Genomic DNA, 23,302 nt, shown 5'->3' with positions numbered 1-23,302 from the left:
CATTTAATTTTTTTATACAGTAATTATCGGAGAATTCTCTCATCTCCAAATCGTCTCCCCTTCTCTCCCTCCTCTCTCTCACTTGTCTATTTGTCTTTTTTTTCTATTTATAAAGAAGTCGATAGAAGATGTTGACGTAGATTCATCGTGACCGTTCAAATAGGAAGTTACAGTAAAAGAAAAGAATTTGGAGACGAGATAATCCTACTCTGTAATTAAATCCGAATAATTACTATTGTAATCACATGAAATCGATGAAAATCCGCAGAGACAGAATCATTGAATTCGTTGGACGCATTGCATGGAACCCATGCATAACCCATGCCCTATTCTCACAGGTGACATCCTCCAGGATATCCCAGTTTGAACTGTCAGTCTGGGCCGGTTTGGCTATATGGCTGGAGGCATCATAAGCATTGCCCATGCCCTGCTATGGTGAAATGGTAATTTCACCTTGAAATATAGACTAAAAGATAAAGTAAATTTGAGTTAGGCAAATGGGTGGGTAACAAATATCAATGTTGTGTGACATTGATCTGCCACTAAATTATATATGGCTCTGTGGGAAAGCTTGATTGTTTTTTCTTTTGACAAAGTGGTATCCTCTACTCTAATTTTTATTGACGGATTTCATTACAAACAGAGATTTAGTTACTGCACTTACATGTATTAAATATTTATATTCACATAAATTACGTTAAATAATGGTTGTAGTTAAATACTTGTAAGTATTGTAGTCAGTTTCTTACAAAGAGAGCTTATTCATTACTTGACCATCTAACCTAACAATTAGGGAAAACGAGGCGAGAGAGCGGGAATAGGAAAGAAACCCAGGGCATTTTAGCCATTTTACTGTTAATTTATTTTGAATTGAGTTTTAGTATATGTATAATTTACAATTTAGATTTAGATTTACATTTGTTCCTATGCTTTTGTTGTTAAACATGATTTGACTTTCAACTAGCATTTTAAAACAAAACAAAAATCTAGCATTAGTATATAATCTCGATTTAGGTCTAAACCCTAACCCAAAATTTTATATATGGCTATATGGGAATGATTTTACTAAAAACTACAACATAACATGCAATCTTTCATTAGATGGTCAACTTTTCCCATTCGATATTTAATATTTCACATTTTTATATATTTTGCTTTTTTAATAAAGTAAAGTCATCCAATTATTCTAAATTGGAATTCCAAGTCAACAAATTTTGGCATTGACCACCGCTTGGAGTGGAAAGTGACCTACCAAATTCATGCCACCACACCCACCTAATATATATGCTACAATTATATAATTACTAAAAAAAAGAAACACTCGTCCTCCCCCCCCCCCCCTTCTCTTTCCCAAACAAAAAAACCCATTAAAATCAAGTCAATCTAATCGCATTTTGATTTTATAAAAGAGAATCAAAAGCAAAATATTTCGGGGTAAAGAGGGTTGAAAGTGACAATATTTGGTTCCTCCACGATAAATGGCAAAAGTTCTGCATAAAATCGTATCAATATCAATGCTCATAAAAAGGGTTGAGAGTCGTTTGATTATTCAGCAAATATTTTGTAAGATTAAATTAAACTATAGAAAATAAAAAGACGTGCTTAAAAGAGTCATGTTTAGTTGCGGAAAAAAAAAGGCAACAAGTCCGGTTGAAAAATCAATCACAAATGCACGTATCTGAATAATTAAAATTAAAAACTTATTCATTTGTATTTAGATTTCAGAGCATAAAATTTAACATATAAAAAGATCATAGGGTTGCAAATCATAAAATAATGTTTGGTTGCGCATGTTTTTCAATATCAAATATTTATTAATGAACTTTAATTTAAAATTGTGCATGTTAATAAATTAAAAAAAAAATATTTCATTGCCATAAAGGGATTTGATGGACTATTTTAACCTTGGTGTTCGAGCCATGTAGTGTTAGTGTATGATTGTAATATTAATAGCGAGAGCATTTATTTTTCTACGATAAATGTCATGTTTCATATTTCATTTGTTTAATTAAGAAATAAAAATTTGTTTCTGTTTTGATAGCATGACGTTATATTCTTAACCACGAAAGAAATTCAAATCAAGACATATAATGTCGCGAGCACGCTATATTTTGATTTAATCAGGAAAAAATATTGTTGAAATTTTGATAACGTAACATACTGCTGCGAGCACGCTGGTTTGATCAACTGATATATTCACCTACGTAAACAAACTATTTATACTTGATCCATTTTGTTTTACTCTCCCTAGCTAGAAGCCTAGAAGCATCGCAAAAGCTCCACTCTTATTTTGGTTATAATTATTTTTTATACCAAGTTTGTTAGTTCTCTTTTTGGCAATTTAACACACAAAGAAAAAAGTAATCGACACATTTAATTTGATTGGAGTGAAAAAAAAGGGAAAAAAAGTGAAATTACCATTTATTTTCTAGAGAGAGAACGGAGTCTAGAGAGAGAGAGAAAGCAAAAACATAAACACAAAACACATAAACACAAAACACAAGCAGAAGGCAGAAGCACATCCTTCTACTCTCGAAATCTCGCTTCTCGGGCCATCGATCGTGAATATCAAGAATAATCGTCCGTTTTCCTGTTTTGCCCCTGCCTATTTCTCTTCCTTTTTTTTTCTTTTTAATTTACTAAAATAAATACTTTATTTCCTTATTATTTTTTGTTTCTCATTTTTGTGCAGAGAGCGTGCTTCATTGCTTCCTCGAGAGAGCGAGCGAGCGAGCGAGCGAGTAACCGAAAGCTCCAAAATTTACACATGGTTGCTTCGATCTATGCCCTCCCCAGTTGCATACCAATCTCATAGAGCCAAACCCATGTAATCAAATTTCACGCTTTTGCTTAATCCAGTATCTAATTTCCTTTTTCTGGCTCGTTTATTGGATTGTAAATTTGTAATCATATGAACATCAAATTCTGCAAATGGGTTTTCTCTGTGCTCAAAAGTGCTCTTTTTTTATTTATAATTTGTGTTGTTTTTATTTTTTATTTGGGGTTTTTGTGCATATTTTATTGTGATTTTTTTATATATTGTAGTGGAAGACCAGGTTCAATGGGTGTGGATTGGGATCCATGTTGGATCTCTTGGTTTTTGTTTTATTGCTTTAATTACCATTTTTGTTTAATTTAACAAGTATTTTGTGTTGAACTGCTCTTGGTTTCTGTGTTAATTGTGTTTTTTATATTTGAATTTTGTGTAGTTACCCTTACTCCATTGGGTTGCTTGTGTGGAGGGGGATTGGATTTTGGCACGTTGCCTGGCGTTATAATGCTGGTTTCTTGATGGGGAATCTGATGGGTTGAACTCAAAGAATAATGGGTAGCTTTAGTGAAGAGGAAGAAGATTGTGGATTTTTTGATGCACAAGAGGAAATTGCATCAACATCCGATGCAGGGTCTGAAACCGTTGAGATATTTGATTCCAATTCTTCCTTCACCAATTGGGTTCCAGCTGGTTGTCCGTATGATGTGTGGAATAGAACCCCGGGAAGTGTGAAGGAGCGGCGGGTTAAGTTTCTGGAGTGGATGGGACTGAGTACGGATCGAGAGACTTCAGTGGAAATAGCAAGTGATGTAGCAGGGGAGGTTGAGAGAGTTAGAGAGAGTAGTGGGGCTGTGTTGAGAACCACCTCATGTGTTGAGGATGAGTATTGTTTAAGTCGGTCATTTGTGTCATGTCGGCGTAATGACTACTCCATTTATTCCTCAATTGAGTTGGATTGGAAGGATGATTCTGCATGTAGAGATGGGAATTTAGGGAAGCCATTGGAGTGTAATGTAGATGAAGTGAGGCTGGATGGGAAGGTACTAGAAGGTCAAGAAGTGACCGAAGAGTCCGAGCGCAATTCTTGTTCTTCATCTTCATTGTCTCTACAATTGACGGATAATCGAATGGAGGAGGCAAGCAATAGAGCTGGGATACTGAAGAGAGCTAAGAAGGGGTGGTTGAGTAGGTTGCGGTCCATCGCATGCCTTGTTGATAGACAAGGGGAGGGTGATGAATTGGCACACGATGACAATGCTGCAATCATGGGGTTCAGGGCGCAAAGAGTTAAGGTTCGCCAGTGCGGGAAGCGGTTGAAGGAACTTTCAGCACTTTACATGGGGCAAGATATCCAGGCACATGAGGGCGCAATTTTGGCAATGAAATTCAGTCCTGATGGACAATACTTGGCAAGTGCTGGTGAAGATGGGATTGTGCGTGTCTGGCAAGTGGTGGAGGATGAGAGATCTAATGAACATGACATTCCGGAAATAGATCCATCCTGCATTTACTTCACAGTGAATCATCTCTCTGAACTAAATCCACTATTTTCGGAAAAGGATACAATAGGCAAATCAAGTAGCCTTAGGAAAACATCAGATTCAGCTTGTGTTATTTTCCCCCCAAAAGTCTTCCGGATATTGGAGAAACCGTTGCATGAATTTCACGGGCATGGTGGTGATATCTTGGATCTCTCTTGGTCAAGGAGTAATGTAAGTGATTATTTTTATTGCAGTTAAGTTTCTAGTAATCTGGAAAATATTTATCATTTACTGATACATGGCAGAATGTTTAACTTGTTTTGTTTTAATTTGTTCTGAATGCAGTATCTTCTGTCATCTTCGGTTGACAAAACTGTTCGTCTTTGGCAAGTGGGATGCGGTAGTTGCCTCAAAGTCTTTTCCCATAGTAATTATGGTGAGCTTCTGTCTATTGTCTATGATTATATAATACAGGAAGATCCTGGTCTCTTATCTTATAATGTATTGGATTGACCTCTTACCATTTTTCGTTTATTATTGATAATGCAGTGACCAGTGTTCAATTTAATCCAGTGGATGAGAATTACTTCATCAGTGGTTCAATAGATGGCAAAGTACGTATTTGGGGAATTTCTTGCTGCCAAGTTGTTGATTGGAGTGATATAAGAGATATAGTTACTGCGGTGTGCTATCGCCCTGATGGGCAGGTTTGGTGATTTTCTTGCCCTTCAATTATGTAGAAATGTATATGTATCCTCACATATGAAGTAATGCTTATTCAAACACCGTTGATTTCTTGTGCAGGGAGGAATTGTTGGCTCAATGACAGGCAGTTGCCGCTTTTATAATATATCAGGTATGCTTTGACACTCTAGACCTGCATTCCTCACCCTCCTCCGTTTTATTCACGTCCTTTGCCTAGAAACTGAGTAGATGCCCCTGCTCACTTTGAGTTTATGACGCTGGTTTATTAATTTTATCATAACTAATGTGACGTTTCAATTTTGAGTTTGTACTGATGAAGTAGTTATGTGTATCTTGGAACAGATAATCATTTGCAATTGGATGCTCAATTATGCTTGCAAAGTAAAAAGAAGTCCCCGTGCAGAAAGATTACAGGCTTCCAGGTAGTTACTTACTGACTGCTTTGTTTTCTGTTTTGTTTACACATCACTTTACCTATTCAATAGGGGATCTGAAGTTCAGTAATTTTTGTTATTTTATACAGTTTTTCCCACAAGACTCTAGCAAAGTGATGGTCACTTGTGCCGATTCAAAAGTCAGAATTCTTCATGGTCTATCTGTGGTCGGCAAGTATGCTGGTAGTTGCATAACTTGGTACTTTTAGTTGTAATTGTTTCTTTTTTTATTGGTTTCCACCACTCTGATTTTCTAGAGGCAGTTCATTGTGCATATCACTGATTTTCTAGTGGGAAAAGGCTTTGTTGTTGTTGTTGTTGTTGTTGTTGTCTCTTTTCTAAACCTTGTCTCTCGTCTCTTTCAGGACAACGAAATGCAGGAAACCAGACATCTGCTACTATCACTTCAGATGGGAAACATATAGTCTCGGTTAATGAGGATTCTAGTGTATATGTATGGAACTGCAATAATCATGAAGAACGAGTTCTCTCTCAAGCAAAAAAGATAAGATCTTGTGAGCGCTTTTCCACGAATGTTTCTGTGGCAATACCTTGGTCTGGATTTAAATGTGGGACCGTAGAAAATGAGAGGCAATTTCAGGCTGTCGATGAGAATTTACCGGAGAGACTTCCTTTTTCCTCACCTGCGTGTTTTTCTCTCAGCCAAGATTCTTTCCTTCAGTCTATTCCCAAGGGATCTGCGACTTGGCCAGAGGAGAAGCTTCCAACTTCGAGCCCACTGGCAAAGCAATCTACTATGCACAAATCCGAGTACAAGTTTCTTAAAACTTCTTGCCAGAACACATCCAGTTCACATGCATGGGGTATGGTTATTGTTACTGCAGGATGGGATGGACGGATCAGATCATTCCACAATTATGGTTTACCAGTAACCGTTTGATACTATTGTGGTCTTTGACTCTTTGGCATGGTTTTCATAGAGTTGTAGCTATCCCCTCTGCAGTAAACTTATCGCGTAGTGCCTGCTTTGGTTCATTACTGGATGCAAATCTAATGGATTGATGAGTGACATTACCTTTGGCAGCATCAATGACCACAGCAGGGTCAGGTTGACAACTCTAGCAGGCATGTGCACGATCGACGACCTTGAGAATTTGGTTCTCCGATGGGCCCCTTGTCAGATTTCCGAAGTGACGGTGACCATTTTATGTCCTGACAGGTGGCTGAAATTCCATGGTTGTGATGTAATCCAATCCGGAATCAGCCAGTGGCCGAGGTTAGCTTGTCCAGATAGTATAATTATAACCAATGTGGGATGTTTTTGGTCTGCCGGTTCTCAAATTTTAGATGTGAAGTCATTTGTTAAGGGAGAGCCAATGAGATATTATATCTATATAATTCAGGTGCCTGTGGGCCTTGTAGAACATCTTTGTTCTCCAAGATGATGGATAGGGATTCAAGGGCTGGTGGCTGGAATTCGTTTGGGGAAAAGATGGTGGGGAACTCCACCATTCCATCGTGCTCGCCGGTCAGAATGATTGAATTGTTGTCTGCCATTTCTGGTCTCTCTCATGGTAGGGTCGGCGAGCTTTGGTTGGCAGTGGGGATGTGCAGGAATCCATTTCGTCTGAAGTTGCTCACTGCCTCAGCCTGGGGCTGGAAACTCAAAGACCATCCAGTCTTTCGGGGAAGACATGTCTAACGGGATATTGATTGCGGCAGCTCATGTGTCCATGGATGAGCACTCCTAACCGGGTTTTCGTCGTCGCAGACCTTTGTATATTTACACTGTCAATTTAGTCTAACATCAGCTTAGTCTAGCCTTGCATCGTTAGCGATTTTGTTAACTTAACAGGAAGTCCCTTCGAGATTTTTATGTAATGTCAAATGCAGTTTTACTTTCTGATGTGTAAATGAAATATTCATGTAGTTTTTTCCTGCATGTTCATGCTCTAAACGAAATGGCAATACTACGGTAGAAAAAGTATACAATTACACAACTGATGTGTCTTCCTAAAAGTAAAATGGACTCAACAGTACTTCTCTGCATCGGGACGTCATTTTATCGCTCTTCTGTTTCCCAAACCTAAAATCATTGTCAAGTGTTTTAACTTTTGACATGACTTGCCTATGATGTTGCAAGGGCGAAATTGATCCTCCGAGATGAGGGAACCCTAGGAGAGCCGTCGACTCCAACTATCGTCCAAGTGCATTATTAGTCTGGAATACCTTCACAGTGACATGCTCGCTACAGGTAAGTTTCTCTCGTTAAAGCGATTTTCAATTTAGTGGAGATAATCAAAGTATCAAAGATTCAATTAGGAGACAAGGAGAAAAAAGCATATGACTAATTATGAAGAGGGGGACATGAGACATGTATTAGTGGGAATTATAAAGTGAAAAGGAAGGAGCACAAAACAAATTAACATCAATTATTGAACTGTTCATCTTCTACTTTTGGCCAACAAGCCTGCATTATTCAAGGACAATTGTACAAGGTGACAACATTCAACGAACCCATAAAAAAAAAACAGAGAAAAGTTGGGATGTCACATGAGGAATTATGAGCGTGATTAGCTTGACAAAACTTACTTATCGGGTCTAAAGCCGAATCTCCGACAAACCGACATACGATAATTGTCACTCCTCCATCTTCTTTTGGGCATGACAGAATATCATAATTCAGATTAGAAGTTAGATTAATTGGTTTTGTAACCCAAAAGTTTATTTTGTTTGGAGTTTAAGAAAGGAAAACAACCTTTTTAAGAAAAGGGGAAGCCGGATTAGCATGTTCATGGATATTTGTTGCTTTGTTGCAAATATTGGGGGATAAGTAGCCCATATATCCAACCTAAGTGCAACTCTAGCCCATTCAAATCTCCTAGGGGATAGGCAACCAAAGGGATAGGCAACCAAATCTTCTTCTCTCCAAAATCTGCTTCTCCTCTCTAAGCAATCCATTGGGGTCCAAGGGAGCCCGACATCCACACTAGGCCCAAATCGTCTGGCTCAGAGCCTGAGTGGTGTGACATCATGCTTACATCATAGTGGCATCAACTACAATAAAAAAAATTATAATTTTTTTTTCTATAAATATCTAGTCATGCTCTTCCACCTTACACTACATTTCAATACTTTCAACCAATCTTTTATCATTATCTGAATTTAAAAATAAAATTATCTTTTATTTTATATTTTAAAATTTTAATACCAATAGCCTGAGCTATTCAGTTTAGGGGTGAAAATGCAATAGGACATTTATTGTTCACTAAAGACAGTTACTGTTCACTAAAGGGAATTGAGTTGCTTATAGCCCAAGAGGCTTTTAGGGTTAGAGTTGCCCTAAGCCCGCAAGAAGGCCTCTCCATAGGCCCAAAATGAGTGATCCAATTGCTAAATCTAGAACATCCCTCATCTTTGGATATGGAAGATTCGAACTTTTCAAAGAGCTACATCGACAATGCCCTAGACAAATGGTCTAAACATGTCAATTTTTGATATTTTTATGATATGGGGGATTCGAACTAGAGTTGTCAGGGGCGGGTACACTACCATGTCGTGGCTAATTGGCTTAACCCACCACATGTTATCTTTCGTCATTCTACGAGATAGGGATTCAAACCCTAGAGAAAAAGAGGTGAGCAAACTACTATGCCTTGACCAACTTGCCTATCTAACCACATATGTCATCTTGATGTAGGACACATATGAGACAAGTCCAACAAAAAAATTAAAATAAAATAAAATGTTTCAAATTCTGAAAAAAAAGAATTAAAGTTGAAAAATGTTGAATTCATTTGATATGGTGACATAAAGGGCAACAATAAATATTTTGGTGTCAGAATTAGGCATACAACGTCTTTTTTTATAGAGAATCGTGGTGTCAGAATTCTGTAATAAAAGTCGGATTTTTCGATTCTCGTTTGATTAATATCGTTTGATTACTTAAGACCTTTGTGTTGTCCTAGGAATTGTAATACGACTATTTAAGCCATTGGCTGTTTCCATTGTAATCATCTTTCAATCAAATTTAAAAATAATCAAACAACCTTTCAGTTTAATCCCAATATATAGGAGATTCCAAAAAACTTCGTTCTTCGAGGAAGTATGCTTGTAATCCTTTTAGCACGACCAACTGACCAAATTGCTAGATATTCTTCAGTAATCAATTCACAATTTCACATTCCAAAACACAAATTATTCTCTTTAGAATGATCACAAAAAGAAATCAAATCAAACCCATAAAATTCCCAGAAAAACTTTCTATTTTCCTTCACATCGATACCAACTGCATATCACTTGGAAGAGAAGCAACAAACAACACTGAGATAAAAAAAAAAGCATTTTAATTTTTAATCACACAAACAACAAATCCAACCCCAATTTTCCCGATCCAACCTCAAACTTCACAACCTGAAAAGGACGCAATGAAACCCACAAAAATTCAAGATGCAGAAAACAACCTAGAGAGAGAAGAAACAAAACGACCCAATTAATCCGATTCACCCATTCAGACGGGGAGGTTGACGACGTCGTTCGGTGGAGGGGCGGAGGAGGAGGAGGCGGAGGCGGAGGAAGTGGAAGAAACGTAGTGAGGGCGGTGGTCGCTGAGGTTGACGGAGCGGGAGGCGAAGAGCATGAGGGGGCGGTCGTGGGCCTCCTCGGGGTTGGTTTCGTGGTCGTCGGAGGTGGAGAGGTTGATGCAGGAGCAGCGCTCAAGGGAGGCGAAGAAGGCGGAGGCCACGTGGGTCCCAAGCCAACTGGCGACGCCGTTGATCTTCTCGTACGACAGGCACGAGCTCTGGCTCTGGCTCCCCATTGTCGGAACAGATTCTTTGTTTTTTGACAGTGCGCAGTCGGAGAAAGAGAAACAGTGGAGACAGATTCCTCAAATATCCCAAGAAAGTCAAACGTCGATTCCTCCGACCGTTTCTCCGCCCTTTTCCTTTTGTTGTTTGTTGTTCCTTAACCTTAGGAGTTCGCTTTTACCAAAATTTACTATTTACGTGTAGCCAACTGACTAGACTCAAGTTAAGCTAACATTGTCTCGTTGTAAAGAGATTTTTCGGACACATACGTTATGCTGTCATTTCGCTTCGTATTTCAGACATATTAAAAAATATATCTTCAAATAAAATTAAGGGTAAATTACATAGTAGCCCCTCAGGTTTGAGGTCTATTACAACCTCATACAACATCTTTAAAACATTTCACTTTCATACCTCACGTACTATTTTATTTCAAAATAATACCTCCGTTACATTTTCCATCCATTGATCCGTTAAGTGCTGACGTGGTTGCCACGTGACTGCCAAATGTGTGCCACGTGGCATAATTTTATTTATAAATAAAAAAAAATAAAAAAATAAACCTGAAAGCGCAAAACCCACCCCCACCTCCCCAGCAACCCTCCTCACCCCTTCAATCCCTAACCCAGCACCCTTCCTCCTCGACATCTCCTTCCCCAACCTAACCTCTACTTCTGCCAACCGCTGCCAACCCACACCTCTTCCCAGAACCCCATCCCCGCAACCCCCCACCCTTCATCCACAGCCTACACCTCTGCCACAGCCTACACAACTTTAAAATCTCGACTCCAATCAAATTCGAGATCTGTTTCTTCCGGACAATGTATTGGTAATAGTCCACCCCCCACAATCCATCGTCTTCTCCGAGCTCACTCGGCAATCTGCACACGCCACGGTTCTATCGGAACGGATTGGTTAGGATTTCAGAACCAGCAATGAGAGAGAAGATGCAGAGCAGATGATCCAGTGCTCGTCTCTCCTGCACCGTTTTCGGGTCTCGGATCCCGATGCTCTTGGTCTCCATGTTCGCCACCTTCGCCTTCATCTATGTCGCCGGCTGGTTCATTCTCTTTCTCTTCTCTCTCTGCAGTCTGCACCCATTTGATGTTGCAGAAAAATGGATTGGACCTATGCGATAAATTTTCTTTCTTTCTTTCCCTTCCTTTTTGTTTGATCTAGGTAGAGGTGTGGGTTGGCGGCTGTTGGCAGGAGTGGAGGTTAGGTAAGGGAAGGAGGTGTCGGGGAGGAAGGGTGATGGGTTAGGGATTAAAGGGGTGGGGAGGGGTTGCGGGGGATGTGGGGGTGGGTTCTGCGTTCTTTAGGGTTTTTTTTTTATCTTTTATTTTTTTAATAAAATTATGCCACGTGGCACACATTTGGCAGTCACGTGGCAACCACGTCAGCACATAACGGATCAATGGATGGAAAATGTAACGGATGTATTATTTTGAAATAAAATAGTACGTGAGGTATGAAAGTGAAATGTTTTAAAGATGTTGTATGAGATTGTAATAAACCTCAAACCTGAGGGGCTACTATGTAATTTACTCTAAAATTAACATTGTCTCGTAGTGGAGAGATTCACATACGCTATGCGTCATTATATATATATATATATTTATGTTGTATTGCTTCGTATTTTAGACACGTTAAAAAAATGGAAAAGAATCATCTTCGGATCCCTTCCTCTTAATCCACCAAGTCCGGAAATCAGGACCATTAAAATTTAATCAAACGGTTAAAGTTATTATAACTTTTAATATGAACCCCTGTTTGTAGTTGTTTGATCAAATTTTAATAGTTCGGATCTCCGAACTTGAAGAATTAGAAGGAAATGATTCGAAGAGAACCCCTTTCCTAAAAAAATATCTCCTCATTCATTCCTAAGTTTGACTTTGAACTCCTACGACATGTCGCTTCCATCGATGGGTAGTGCAACTGTGACCGTAGATTGACAATTCAGTGGTGACCCACGGGGATAAGGCTAATAAGAGCAAAAGAAGAGGTTTGAATCCTCGCCGGATCCCTTCCTTGGGAGTCTTAGGGATTAACGCACACAGATCGTTGATAAAAAATCGTACGGTTCTAATTAAATATTTGTAAAAGTAAAATAGCCTCATTTTGCAAGAAAAATATAAAAAAGAAAAAAATTATGACCGTATGATTTTTTATCAACAGTCCGTGTGCGTTGATCCCTAGAATCCCCAGGGATCAGGCGATGGTCCAATTCCAGAGATTTTTATTGGCGTCAGACACGATCCCACGTGTCAAGCCACGTCATCTTGATCCGCGGATACCAACGGTAAAGAAGAACAAGGATAAGAGAATGAGAAGACCATTGTCTCAGTTCTGCCATTGTCTTCTGAAAAATGGCTGCTTCACTTTCTTCATCGATTCTTCTGTCTCGAAACGGCGTTTCTCTCCAATTCTCCCAGACGAAACGCCCGCAATTCCACTCGCCGACGCGCGTATTTTGCTCCGGTAAGCCTTTCTCAATGATTGCTTCTAGGTTGTTTGGTGAATTAATGTTTATGAAGATTGATTTTTTTTTTTTGCTTATAAATAACAACTTCAAGTTCTGCTTCACTTACAAGTACTTTCATAGAAGCACTTGGAGAAACGTCTTCCAAATGCTTCTTAGGAAGTTTCTTTAATAAATATTTCAACTCGTTTCTAATAAAATCACTTGTAGTAAAATTGTTAATAAACAAAAGTGCTTTCTAAGATGCAGTCTCAAATGGCAACTTGCATATATAGATTAGGAGATTTGGCTAGGCCCAACGTTGCCCCTTGCAAGGTTACACCGAAGTTCGAAGACCCTTCGTAGAATATCGTCTTGTAAAAAAGTTGGAAACTTCTATTTTAGTAGATTTATAAGCATATTTCTGCATAGTTTTGGAGTTCGAGTCAGGGAAACAACCTTTTTGCAAAATAAGGGTAAGACTGCATACGATAGACGTTCATCCCGACCTCGCAAAGCGAGGAAGCCTTGTTGGCTTGGGATCGCCCCTTTTTCTGCCTAGTTTAGTATCCTGCATTAAAATGGGAGATGTGGATTTATGTTTTGGTTTAATTGGGCGGGTGCAGCTTCTAGGGATGGTCATGAAACAAAGGAAGATTTGAGTCAGTGGAAGCAAGTTAAGAATGTAGCTTGTGGGGTTCTTGCTGTTTGGGCCTTGAGTACCGCTGCCTCACCTGTAATTGCTGCTGGTCAGGTTTGAAACGCTCTCATTCCGTATATTTATTTTTCACTTGACTTGCTTTTGGTGCCGTTGCCTTACGATTTTGTTGTCTTCATCGTCTGTTTAAAATGGAAGCATATAGATATCATGCAAAAGATGTAGTTGAGATGTTATACACAATGGACTAATGGAATGTTCATGGGAGATTCATCCCCATGTTGAACTGAATGTCATTCCTTTCTCTCGCTTTTCTTACTTCCGAATGTCTTAATGTTTTGTATCATGAAACAAGATCATGTATACAAAAATGAGGAACACAACATCAGCTTGTAGGACAATCGAGAACAAAGCAAAAGTAGGACATACAACCAGCTAAGCGGTGACAAACTCACGCCAAAAATCCACAAGTTACAAATTTCTCTATTAATAATCCTTGAGGTCCTCAACATAGCTTCAGATCACAAAGCTTTATTCATGAATCGGGGGATGCCTTTACACCAAATGTGATAATCGGAAATATTGAACTCGTTCCTTTACTGCGATTTTATCCAATTAAACTCATCACGACAAAGATTGTGTTGAGAGTTGGTTGTCTAGGCTCAGGAAATTTGTCTAGCCTTAGTTGGAACGAATAAGCTACCAAGAAATGAACCCTGTTTTAGAATCGCCGTAGAGAACCAGACAAGTCTGTACCAATCCGCTTGTACAATGCTTGCCTCCAATAGCATTCTAAGTATCAAAAAATTTAAGAAAATCCATTTATGGCATGAGCAGAGATTCAAGATACTTTATAAGATTTTTCGTTACTTTGCCACTTCTAGTATCGATCTCTTATTACCGAATCCTTTCTGAATGCCCCGTTTTCCCTTGTTATGTTTTCTTTCATCTCTTTTGAAACGCCACATGTTCATTAAATAAGCAGGAGCCAAAATGTCACTATCCAAATTATAAGTTACCAGTTCTAACTTCTTATAGCTGTGACTGTGAAAAGTTGCTAAATTGACCTCTTCTGTGTCCAACAGAGGTTGCCTCCATTGTCTACTGATCCAAAGCGGTGTGAGGTTGCATTTGTTGGAAACACGATAGGTCAGGCAAATGGAGTTTACGACAAGGCAATTGATCTCCGCTTCTGTGATTACACAAACGAGAAGTCCAATCTTAAGGGGAAGAGTCTTGCAGCAGCACTCATGTCCGGAGCCAAATTTGATGGCGCAGACATGACAGAAGTTGTGATGTCAAAGGCTTATGCTGCAGGAGCTAGCTTCAAGGGTAAGCTTGCGGATCATCCTTGATATCAAATGCACAAGATCGTAATATGGAATGAAAGAGGTGATTATCAATTTTTTTCTTTCTCTTTTTCAGGTACAAACTTCTCAAACGCAGTTCTAGACCGGGTTAACTTTGAGAAAGCGAATCTGCAAGGAGCTTTGTTTATTAACACTGTCTTATCAGGTTCCACCTTCAACGAAGCAAACCTTGACGGTGTATTTTTCGAGGATACCATTATAGGGTACATTGATCTTCAGAAAATTTGTAGAAATACAACCATCAATGAGGAAGGAAGAGCTACCCTAGGGTGTCGATAATTCAAGGTTCGTCTGTTTCAATGTAAGAAGCAGCCACACAAGCACACGGTGCTAACTACGTTTTCCTTCTGTATTTCGAGTTCATTTCTAGGCACTTTTAACTGTATAGCCCCTATATATGGTATCCTGCATCTGTGTATGAGTACCGATCATCCGAAGACAGTTTTGTTGTAGTATTTGTTTGGTGGAGACAGGAGATTTTCTCCTTTGTTTCTTTGTTATGGCTTTCAGTTTGAAATATTCATCTTTTCTTCTGTCAAATGACATGAAAAACACTACTCATCAGATGGCCTATGCAATTTAAGTAAAAAAAAACAAAGATAGAAAACGAAGGAAAATGATATCCGCACTCTTTTTCTTCTTACATACACATTGTTTAGGTTTGCATAAATTAAAGGAAAATCAAGGACACAAATAAGCAAGGTATGCAAAAGAAGAAAATGAGTGCAGATATCATTTTTCATAAGGAAATGTGAGGAAGGGGCATATTAGGGTGCATTTTTCACTCAACACACCCGAGTGGTGGTGGTGCTCACTGCCTTCCCTATTACAATTGAATGAGTTCAAATTTTGAGATTTGTATCCATCCATTATACAAATCTCGAAATTTAAACTCATACAATGGGTGGTACGTGAGCAAAAATATTCCTAGCATATTATGATATGGGTAGTTAGATCGCAATGCACGTGTGCAACATACCAAAATCAGATGCTACTCACTTGCTCAGTACTTCAGTTGAAATTGAAATTCACAACTCACCAACCAGCTTTTTAAAATATTAATCAAACCCGGGGATCGTGCTCCTCACTTCCCAGCTCCCACCAGCACTCCTTTTACATTTCTTCGCCCTTGACTTTGAAGGCTTGGCATTCATTCAAAAGGTACTAATTACTAATTATGATGTCTGCACTCTATTTTTCTCGTTCTACATATTTTTCTTATTTTAAGCTCGTCTCTTTTAACTGTTAGGTTGAATAAATTAATGACAAATTAAGAGACGGAAGAAAACAAACATAAGAGTGCAGAATTAAAAAACGAATGTTCGGAATCTTTTCCTAATCGTAACTTGTTATCTCACCACTTAGCCTAAACTCAATTATTACTTTGTTTTCCTGATCATTGCCTAAAATCTTTGAGTCTAGGCCCGCTGGGTTTCGTTGAGCTCTGCAAGATTTGGATCATGCAGAATGACTCCACTCGCTGCTCGGCCAGATCGTCTGGTACTTAATAAAATGGGACAGTGACCCAGCAAGAATTAGGTCAAGTTAGAGGAAGGCAACAAGTCCACGTTCCAATTTAATAACTTTCTCTTTCGAGGGTCATTTGGATCATGCAGAATGACTCCACTCGCTGCTCGGCCAGATCGTCTGGTACTTAATAAAATGGGACAGTGACCCAGCAAGAATTAGGTCAAGTTAGAGGAGGGCAACAAGTCCACGTTCCAATTTAATAACTTTCTCTTTCGAGGGTCATTTCGATCTTCTATTCTAATTTGTCATCATCTATGATACCTACCATTGAGTGGTCCGAAAAGCCAACTTTTTGCATATTGCATAAAACTCGTCTCCCTACCATTGTAACCCGATCTCTTTTATTCATATTCTCTTCTTTTTGGAAGCCATCTCATCTTGGATCACTTCTATGTGAAGAGAGTTTTACATATGATATTTTATTAGTTATTGAGAACACCACAGTAACGGTTAACTTGTTTCATAGAAGTATGGAATTGAAACATTTTAAAAATGAGATATGAAACTGTGATTGATTCAATAATTGAGGTAGTTATTTGTAATTTAACCTCATAATTTTTAAGTGAAAAAAAAACAAAGAATAAATATGAACGATGGCGATTGATACCAATCGTTCAAATCAGAGTTCTTGAGCTTTCATCAATTAGTCTGATTAGGAAAATTGGCACCAGCATAAAATACCATTATGACAAAATCATATAGCGTGAATCACATGAGTGTATATATATATATATTATAATATTATATTTAGAGAATTGTTATTAACACTCCAAAAGTTTCATTTGACACTCCAAATTTATATAATTAGAAAGAAAAATACACTTACGAGAAATGTATAATGAAAATTTTGAAGTGCTAATAATAGTTCATGTATTTATATATTATATAATGGTAGCTACTGGTGACCTAAAAGTGTGTTTTGTTCTTGACCTTTCTCTAATTTGAAGTCCTCGTAATAGCTGGCTAGCTAGTAGGCTAGATGTATTAGCTGCATGCTTAGTTGTTTTAATCATAATAATTATTATATAACATATTATCGGAAAGGACAAGGATTGTCTGCCCTCCTATTTTGTGTGATCACGGTTAAGTCACGTCAACATTTTATATTACTATTCATTTTTGTCTTATTATCTATATAAAAAAAATATAAAATGTTGACGTGGCTTAACCGTGACCATACAAAACAGGAAGGCATGGAAGGGTAGTCAGTCCTTGTCCTATCGGAAAAGTAATCTGAAGTGTGGAGATTGAGCAAGAGAACTCGAACTTGTATATATGCATAAAATGAGTACAATCACTTGGATGCACAAGGTAAGTAGATTCATTCCAAACAATAGTGTCACATTTGAAGGAAGTTGAAGTTTTACCGTAAAATTAATTGACAATATGAAAAGTAGCTCAACTTATTTAATACCCTTCTATCTATGTGAGGTTCATTCTTAACACGATCCCTCACGTATGGTGAATTTTCACGCCTAATACGTGGACAACAAAAATGGGATGATGTAAATCACGTGTGGCTGTTCGGGTTCACACATAGGACAACCTGTTTTGATACCATGAAGAAAGTTGATTCCAGCATAAAATATATTGGTAATATGGGGAGTAATTCAACTTACTTATTAGACTATATACAAAATCTCTCATCCCATTAATGTGAAAGTCATTCGGAATGACGTCTGCATTTTGAAGAATTTAAAAGTGGAATGAGGATTCTCTTCTGATCCTTTTTGTGAGGATCCCAAGAATCATCTAATCACGTCTGTTCATCGTATATCGTACGATCATAAATCATGTAAATTTTTTTTATTAAAAATTGAATATAAATAGTAGTTAATGAAAAGTGATCGCATGATATACGATGAACATATGTAGTTGAAGGATCTCCGGATCCTCACAAAAGGATCTAGAGAGAATCCTAATTCTTAAAAGTGTAACATCATAATAATTAAGTTTTGGTGGTTGGGGTTTGGAGCAGTACTAGTTTGAATTGAATTATTAGCAACCATTCCCTTTACGTCGCATGCAGAGATCTAGTGAGAAGTACGTACCAACCATTCCAAAACCTGCCATCTACAATTCCTCCTCTCTAGCTAGCTAGCTGCATGTCGCATCCATGCAACAGCAGCAGCACCACCCCTTTAACGGACTGTCAAATTGAATTAAAACGACAAACACATGCTCCCCAAGTGCCCACCGCATTTCCTTCCTCCATGATCATATGCTTGCCAACAAACCGATTCCATTAGCCTAAACCCTAACTCAGCAACAACTAATTAATTAAGCTAGTCATGAACAACGGCTCCAAATTAATTAATAGTACCATACCATCAAGATGACAAGAGATCGGGAGATAGCTTTCACTTGATCGGGAGAATTTAGGTAGAACGAGTTCATCATCAACATGGGTCTTAGACCACTTCTATGTGAAGAGAGTCTTACACATCGTATTTTATTAGTTATTGAGAACACCACAATAAATGTTAACCCGATTCATAGAAGTCTCTTTCCTCGATTTGAGTTCTAGTTGTATGCATGTAGTGGGATGGATCCTGACTCCTGATTAAACTACTGTAACTATAGAGTACAGTATTACTGTGATTTGACTCCCACCAAATCACTTCCCATACTTATAAGTTATGACCTTCTATATATAGAACAGCCCTGCATTGAAGGGATATTACAAGAACCATATGCTTGCTTATTCAGTTGAGTGACAGTTGTCTCTGTGTGTGTGTGTGAGAGAGAGAGAGAGAGAGAGAGAGAGAGAGAGAGAGAGAGAGAGAGAGAGAGAGAGAGAGAGAGAGAGTTTAATGGGATTAATCCTCTTTGTAATGTTTCTTGCTCAAATGAGTATTCCAGCCACAGTTTGCCTGCAGCTTGCATATATATATATATATATATATAGCGCTGGTGCTTCTGCAATTCTGAGATGCTCATTTGAGCAAGCAGCGTTACAAGAGGAATATTTTTGCAGTATGAACGTCAAAGTAAAACTGCCGTTTCAGCACCAAAAGGAGGCCCTGATTGCTAGCTAGCTAGTTCATCAATCTTAATTATATACAGTTAAGTATGACTAATTTTCCATTTTCTCTTGCTGGTTAATTAATTAACACGCATATATTATCTCTTAATTTTCTCATTTAGATCATATTAAGATCACTTAGCTAGCTTAATAATAGATTAGCTAAGAAGTAATGTTTGGAAGAACATAGATGAACTTAATTATCTTGCCTGGTGGATCTTAATTTCTTAATTAATAGTAGAGAATTGTTATTAGCACTCAAAAAATCTCATTTGGCACTCCAAACTTTCTATAATTAGAAAGAAAAATACATTTGTGAGAAGTGTAGAATGAGATTTTTGGAGTGCTAATAATAATTCCCTTAATAATATTGTTCGTATACAAACTACCAATATAGAACTTGAATCAATTCTTTGTATTCAGCACGATATGCGGAAACACTGATATAGAATTACATCGATTATATGTACGTTAATTTCCTGCGTATATTAGCTTTCAAATTGTGGTTAATAGAAGGCGGTGTTCCTTTTTGTAATTCAAATCGCCAGCAAAGTTATATCATAGATCTCGTTCAAATAACTTAATTTGTAAATAACTTTTTTTTTTTTTTAATAATTGACTCTAATTTACCGGAATATTGTTCCATTATAGATTAACCTTGTTGTAATGTTCATATTTCTGAATTTGAATCCTCTCCGGACCTTAGTGTTCGGAGAATAATGACTAGGTAAATCGGGGCCTTGGTTTGTGTGAATGAGAAATCGAAGCCTTTGGTTTGTGCAAGGTGAGCCAACGAAAGTTAATGGAGATGGTCGGATTCAATTTGAGTAGTCTCGTCCTTGGCCTTCGGACAGTGAAATCCGAAGAGGATCTCTAGCCCATATTTATTTGCTTTTGTACTTAAAGCTCCTCAAGGAAAATTAATTAAGAAAGAAGAGAGATTGATAAGGACAGGTGATCGATGTGCAGCGCCAGTGCCAGCCCATCTACCCTATTGTTCTTTACTCTGTATATCTTCTCTCTAATGAATGAATGAAAGTACGTACTGATCCAAGAATTTAACCCTCTTGAACACCAGCAAACCCTATCTTAGTAAGATGGGCTACCTAGCCTTACATAATTTCGCGGACATATGACATGTTGAATTGTGGCCAAGTGGCAACTCAACATCACTTTTTAGCTATTAAACAAATCAAAAGAAAAAAAGGACAACATGATTATGTTTCCTTGTTTTGTGGCTTGTTTTGTGGCTTTTTTTAAAAGCCATAATTGTGGGTTTTTTTCCGGATAGAAGAAATAAGGAAGGGAGAGCTCATTGTCAGTAAGAGAGCTCATTTTTTGCCGAGAGCAAGGGGAGTTGTAGAGAGCCCAAAACAAAGAAGAAGTTGCTGCTTCATTTGGTTAGTAATCATCTACCAAAGTAGTTGTTGTTGTAATAGCTTTGTGCTATATGTATAGAGAAGAAATTATTCATTATATTTCTTTCTCTATTTGTTTCTTTGGTGTGTGAGAGTTATTGGGTGTATTGGGTTATTTGGGTTGTGAGATTGCCAACACTTTGTAAACTTCAATTTGGTTAATAGTGGATTATTGGGTGAGCTCCTACTGCTCCGAGGACGTACTCCAGTTACACTGACTGTTGAGGAACCTCGTTAAAATCTTGGTATTTTCTATATTTTGTTCTTGCATTCCATTTGATATATTTCCTGTGGGCCTGTGGGTTAGCTTGAGTTGGTTCCATAAGGTTTGGTGCTATCCTAGCACAACAATTGGTATCAGAGCACTGGTTGCTCTTGGGTACTGTCTAGTTGCCAAAGATGTCATACGGGCAAGATGAGAATCCTTTTGGAAGCAGCTCCGAGTTTGCAAGAACTACGGTGCAAAATGCAAAGTTCGAAGTGGAAAAGTTTGATGGCACAAACAACTTCGGGATGTGGCAATGTGAGGTCAAAGATGTGTTGGCTCAACAAGATCTACTTGCTGCTTTGGGAGAGAAGCCGGAAGCTATGTCGAAGCCGGAATGGGAGAGATTAAATTTGTGGGCTTGCTCTTCAATTCGGTTGTGCCTTACAAAAACTCATAAGTATTTTGTGATGCGGGAGACGGTAGCAAGTGTGTTGTGGCAAAAATTGGAAGACAAGTATATGACAAAGAGTGCAAAGAACCGGCTACACTTGAAGAAAAAACTCTACCGCTTCCAATACAAAGAAGGTACAAAAATGATTAGACACCTTGATGCTTTTAATAAGTTGATTGCCGACTTGTTAAATTTAGATGAGGATATTAAGGATGAAGACAAGGCCTTAATATTGTTGAATTCTTTGCCGGACTCTTATGAGCATTTTGTTACCACTATTATGCATGGTAAAGAAACTATGAAATTTGAAGATGTATCAAATGCCTTGATGAATTCTGAAATGAGGCATAGAGACAAAAATCATGATAGTACCTCTAAAGCTTTATTTGTTAGAGGTAGATCATCGGAGAGGAGGTCCTCTACTAGTAGGAAAAAATCACACTCTCGACCTAGAGGAAACTCTAAAGGTAGAAAACCTTTGGAAAGGGATGAATGTGCCTTTTGTCGTAATAAGGGCCATTGGAAGAAAGATTGTCCTAAGTTGAAGGCCAAAGGAAAAGAAAGTTCTGAAGCCAATGTTGCTGAGGTTGAAACAGATTTTGTTGATTTTGCTTTAACCACTTCCTCATCATTTAATTGTGCCACTAAATGAGTGTTGGATACAGGTTGTACTCATCATATGACTCCTCACAAGGATTGGTTTTCAAGCTTGAAAGAGTTTGATGGTGGCGTTGTGTTCATGGGAGATGACAATCCTTGCACAACAAAATGGATTGGTACAGTTCGTTTAAAGTTGTATGATGGCATGGTTAAAGAGTTGACAGGTGTTCGGTATGTATCGAATTTGAAGAAAAATCTTATTTCTTTGGGTACTTTGGAATCCAAGGGCTTCAGGTTTCATTCAGATGGACAGACATTGAAAGTTACTTATGGTGCACTTGTTGTGATGAAAGCTCCTCGATGTGGCCATTTGTATTTATTGCAGGGAAGCACTGTGACAGATGAAGCATCTGTAGTCTCTGAAAATATGGGCACATCTGATTCAGATACTACTAGACTGTGGCATATGAGATTAGGCCATGCCGGTGAGAAAGCTCTACAAGGGGTTGTGAAAAAAGGTATTTTAAAAGGTGCCACGACTTGTAAGCTTGATTTCTGCGAGCATTGTGTCTTGGGGAAGCAAACTAGAGTAAAGTTTGGTCTGCTGTACATCATATGAAGGACATTCTTGATTATGTGCATTCGGATGTTTGAGGTCCTACAAAGACTCCCTCTTTGAGTGGTAGACATTGGTTCGTGACCTTTGTTGATGATTATTCAAGAAGGTCTTGGGTCTACACTATGAAGCACAAGAGTGAGATGTTAAGCATTTTCTTGGGTTGGAAGAAAATGGTTGAGAACCATACTAGGAGAAAGATTAAAATTTTGAGATCGGATAATGGTGGTGAATACAAATCCGATCATTTCTTTAAAGTTTGCAAAGAGGAAGGAATTGTGAGACATTTCAGTGTTCGGGGAACTCCACAACAAAATGGAGTTGCAGAAAGATTGAATCGAACCTTGCTTGAAAAGGTTAGATGTATGTTGTCCCAGTCGGGTTTAAGCAAGTCATTTTGGGCAGAGGCAGTTAATTATGCATGTCACATCATCAACCGGTTACCCTCAGCTGCTGTTCAGGGTAAGACACCAATGGAGGTATGGACTGGAAAACCTTCTTCTGATTATGACTATATCCGTATTTTTGGTTCACCTGCTTATTTTCATGTGACTGAAAATAAACTTGATCCTAGAGCCAAAAAGGCTATCTTTCTTGGTTTTAGTAGTGGTGTCAAAGGTTACCGGTTGTGGTGCCCAAAGATGAAGAAACTTGTAATCAACAGAGATGTGACATTTGATGAAGAAAGTATGTACAAAGACTCTGAGAAGAATGTGAAAGATGTCCAACAGGTGGAGCTTGAGAAAGTTGCCTCTGGTACTTCAAATCTTATTTCCGCTGATGTCAAAGCCACTACAAGTGAA

At 38.3% G+C, this 23,302-nt stretch overlaps 3 protein-coding genes, 2 long non-coding RNA genes and 1 other non-coding gene across 7 annotated transcripts; 5 read left to right on the top strand and 1 right to left on the bottom strand.

Annotated features, from left to right (window-relative positions):
* Nucleotides 1-2,438: 2,438 nt before the first annotated feature.
* Nucleotides 2,439-7,354, top strand: LOC103439905 (uncharacterized). Of its 2 annotated transcripts, XR_011582943.1 has the most exons (10): nt 2,439-2,580; nt 2,693-2,827; nt 3,210-4,485; nt 4,600-4,690; nt 4,804-4,961; nt 5,059-5,110; nt 5,302-5,381; nt 5,483-5,576; nt 5,759-6,630; nt 6,758-7,354. XR_011582943.1 is itself a non-coding variant. In XM_008378547.4 (9 exons), the coding sequence occupies exons 3-9, from the start codon at nt 3,325-3,327 to the stop codon at nt 6,292-6,294; spliced, it is 2,172 nt and encodes a 723-aa protein (XP_008376769.1). In that variant the 5' UTR covers nt 2,439-2,580; nt 2,693-2,827; nt 3,210-3,324; the 3' UTR covers nt 6,295-7,354. The 2 variants fall into 2 exon arrangements, 1 of the variants encoding a protein (XP_008376769.1); XM_008378547.4 differs by having other exon boundaries at nt 5,759-7,354.
* A 2,136-nt stretch (nt 7,355-9,490) lies between these two features.
* LOC103439904 (uncharacterized) lies at nt 9,491-10,377 on the bottom strand. Its single transcript, XM_008378546.4, has one exon. The coding sequence runs from the start codon at nt 10,171-10,173 to the stop codon at nt 9,865-9,867; it is 309 nt and encodes a 102-aa protein (XP_008376768.1). The 5' UTR covers nt 10,174-10,377; the 3' UTR covers nt 9,491-9,864.
* A 2,100-nt stretch (nt 10,378-12,477) lies between these two features.
* LOC103439903 (thylakoid lumenal 17.4 kDa protein, chloroplastic-like) lies at nt 12,478-15,144 on the top strand. Its single transcript, XM_008378545.4, has 4 exons — nt 12,478-12,643; nt 13,250-13,377; nt 14,367-14,613; nt 14,707-15,144. Exons 1-4 carry the CDS (start codon nt 12,532-12,534, stop codon nt 14,928-14,930), a joined length of 711 nt encoding a protein of 236 aa, XP_008376767.1. The 5' UTR covers nt 12,478-12,531; the 3' UTR covers nt 14,931-15,144.
* A 567-nt stretch (nt 15,145-15,711) lies between these two features.
* LOC139197487 (uncharacterized) lies at nt 15,712-16,591 on the top strand. The gene is made up of 2 exons (XR_011582929.1): nt 15,712-15,812; nt 16,074-16,591. It is a non-coding gene; the product is annotated as an uncharacterized lncRNA (long non-coding RNA).
* Nucleotides 16,592-18,249: 1,658 nt separating this feature from the next.
* Nucleotides 18,250-20,263, top strand: LOC139197486 (uncharacterized). Its single transcript, XR_011582928.1, has 2 exons — nt 18,250-19,246; nt 19,913-20,263. It is a non-coding gene; the product is annotated as an uncharacterized lncRNA (long non-coding RNA).
* MIR828A (microRNA MIR828a) lies at nt 19,005-19,146 on the top strand. Its single transcript, NR_120978.1, has one exon. It is a non-coding gene; the product is annotated as a microRNA MIR828a (primary transcript).
* Nucleotides 20,264-23,302: the final 3,039 nt, after the last annotated feature.

The sequence above is a fragment of the Malus domestica genome, chromosome 07 (assembly GCF_042453785.1).
Source record: "Malus domestica chromosome 07, GDT2T_hap1".
In the NCBI taxonomy this organism is placed as follows: Eukaryota; Viridiplantae; Streptophyta; class Magnoliopsida; order Rosales; family Rosaceae; genus Malus; species Malus domestica.
The sequence above is the reverse complement of the archived record's forward strand: the minus strand, read 5'-3'. Positions and strand labels throughout refer to the sequence as shown.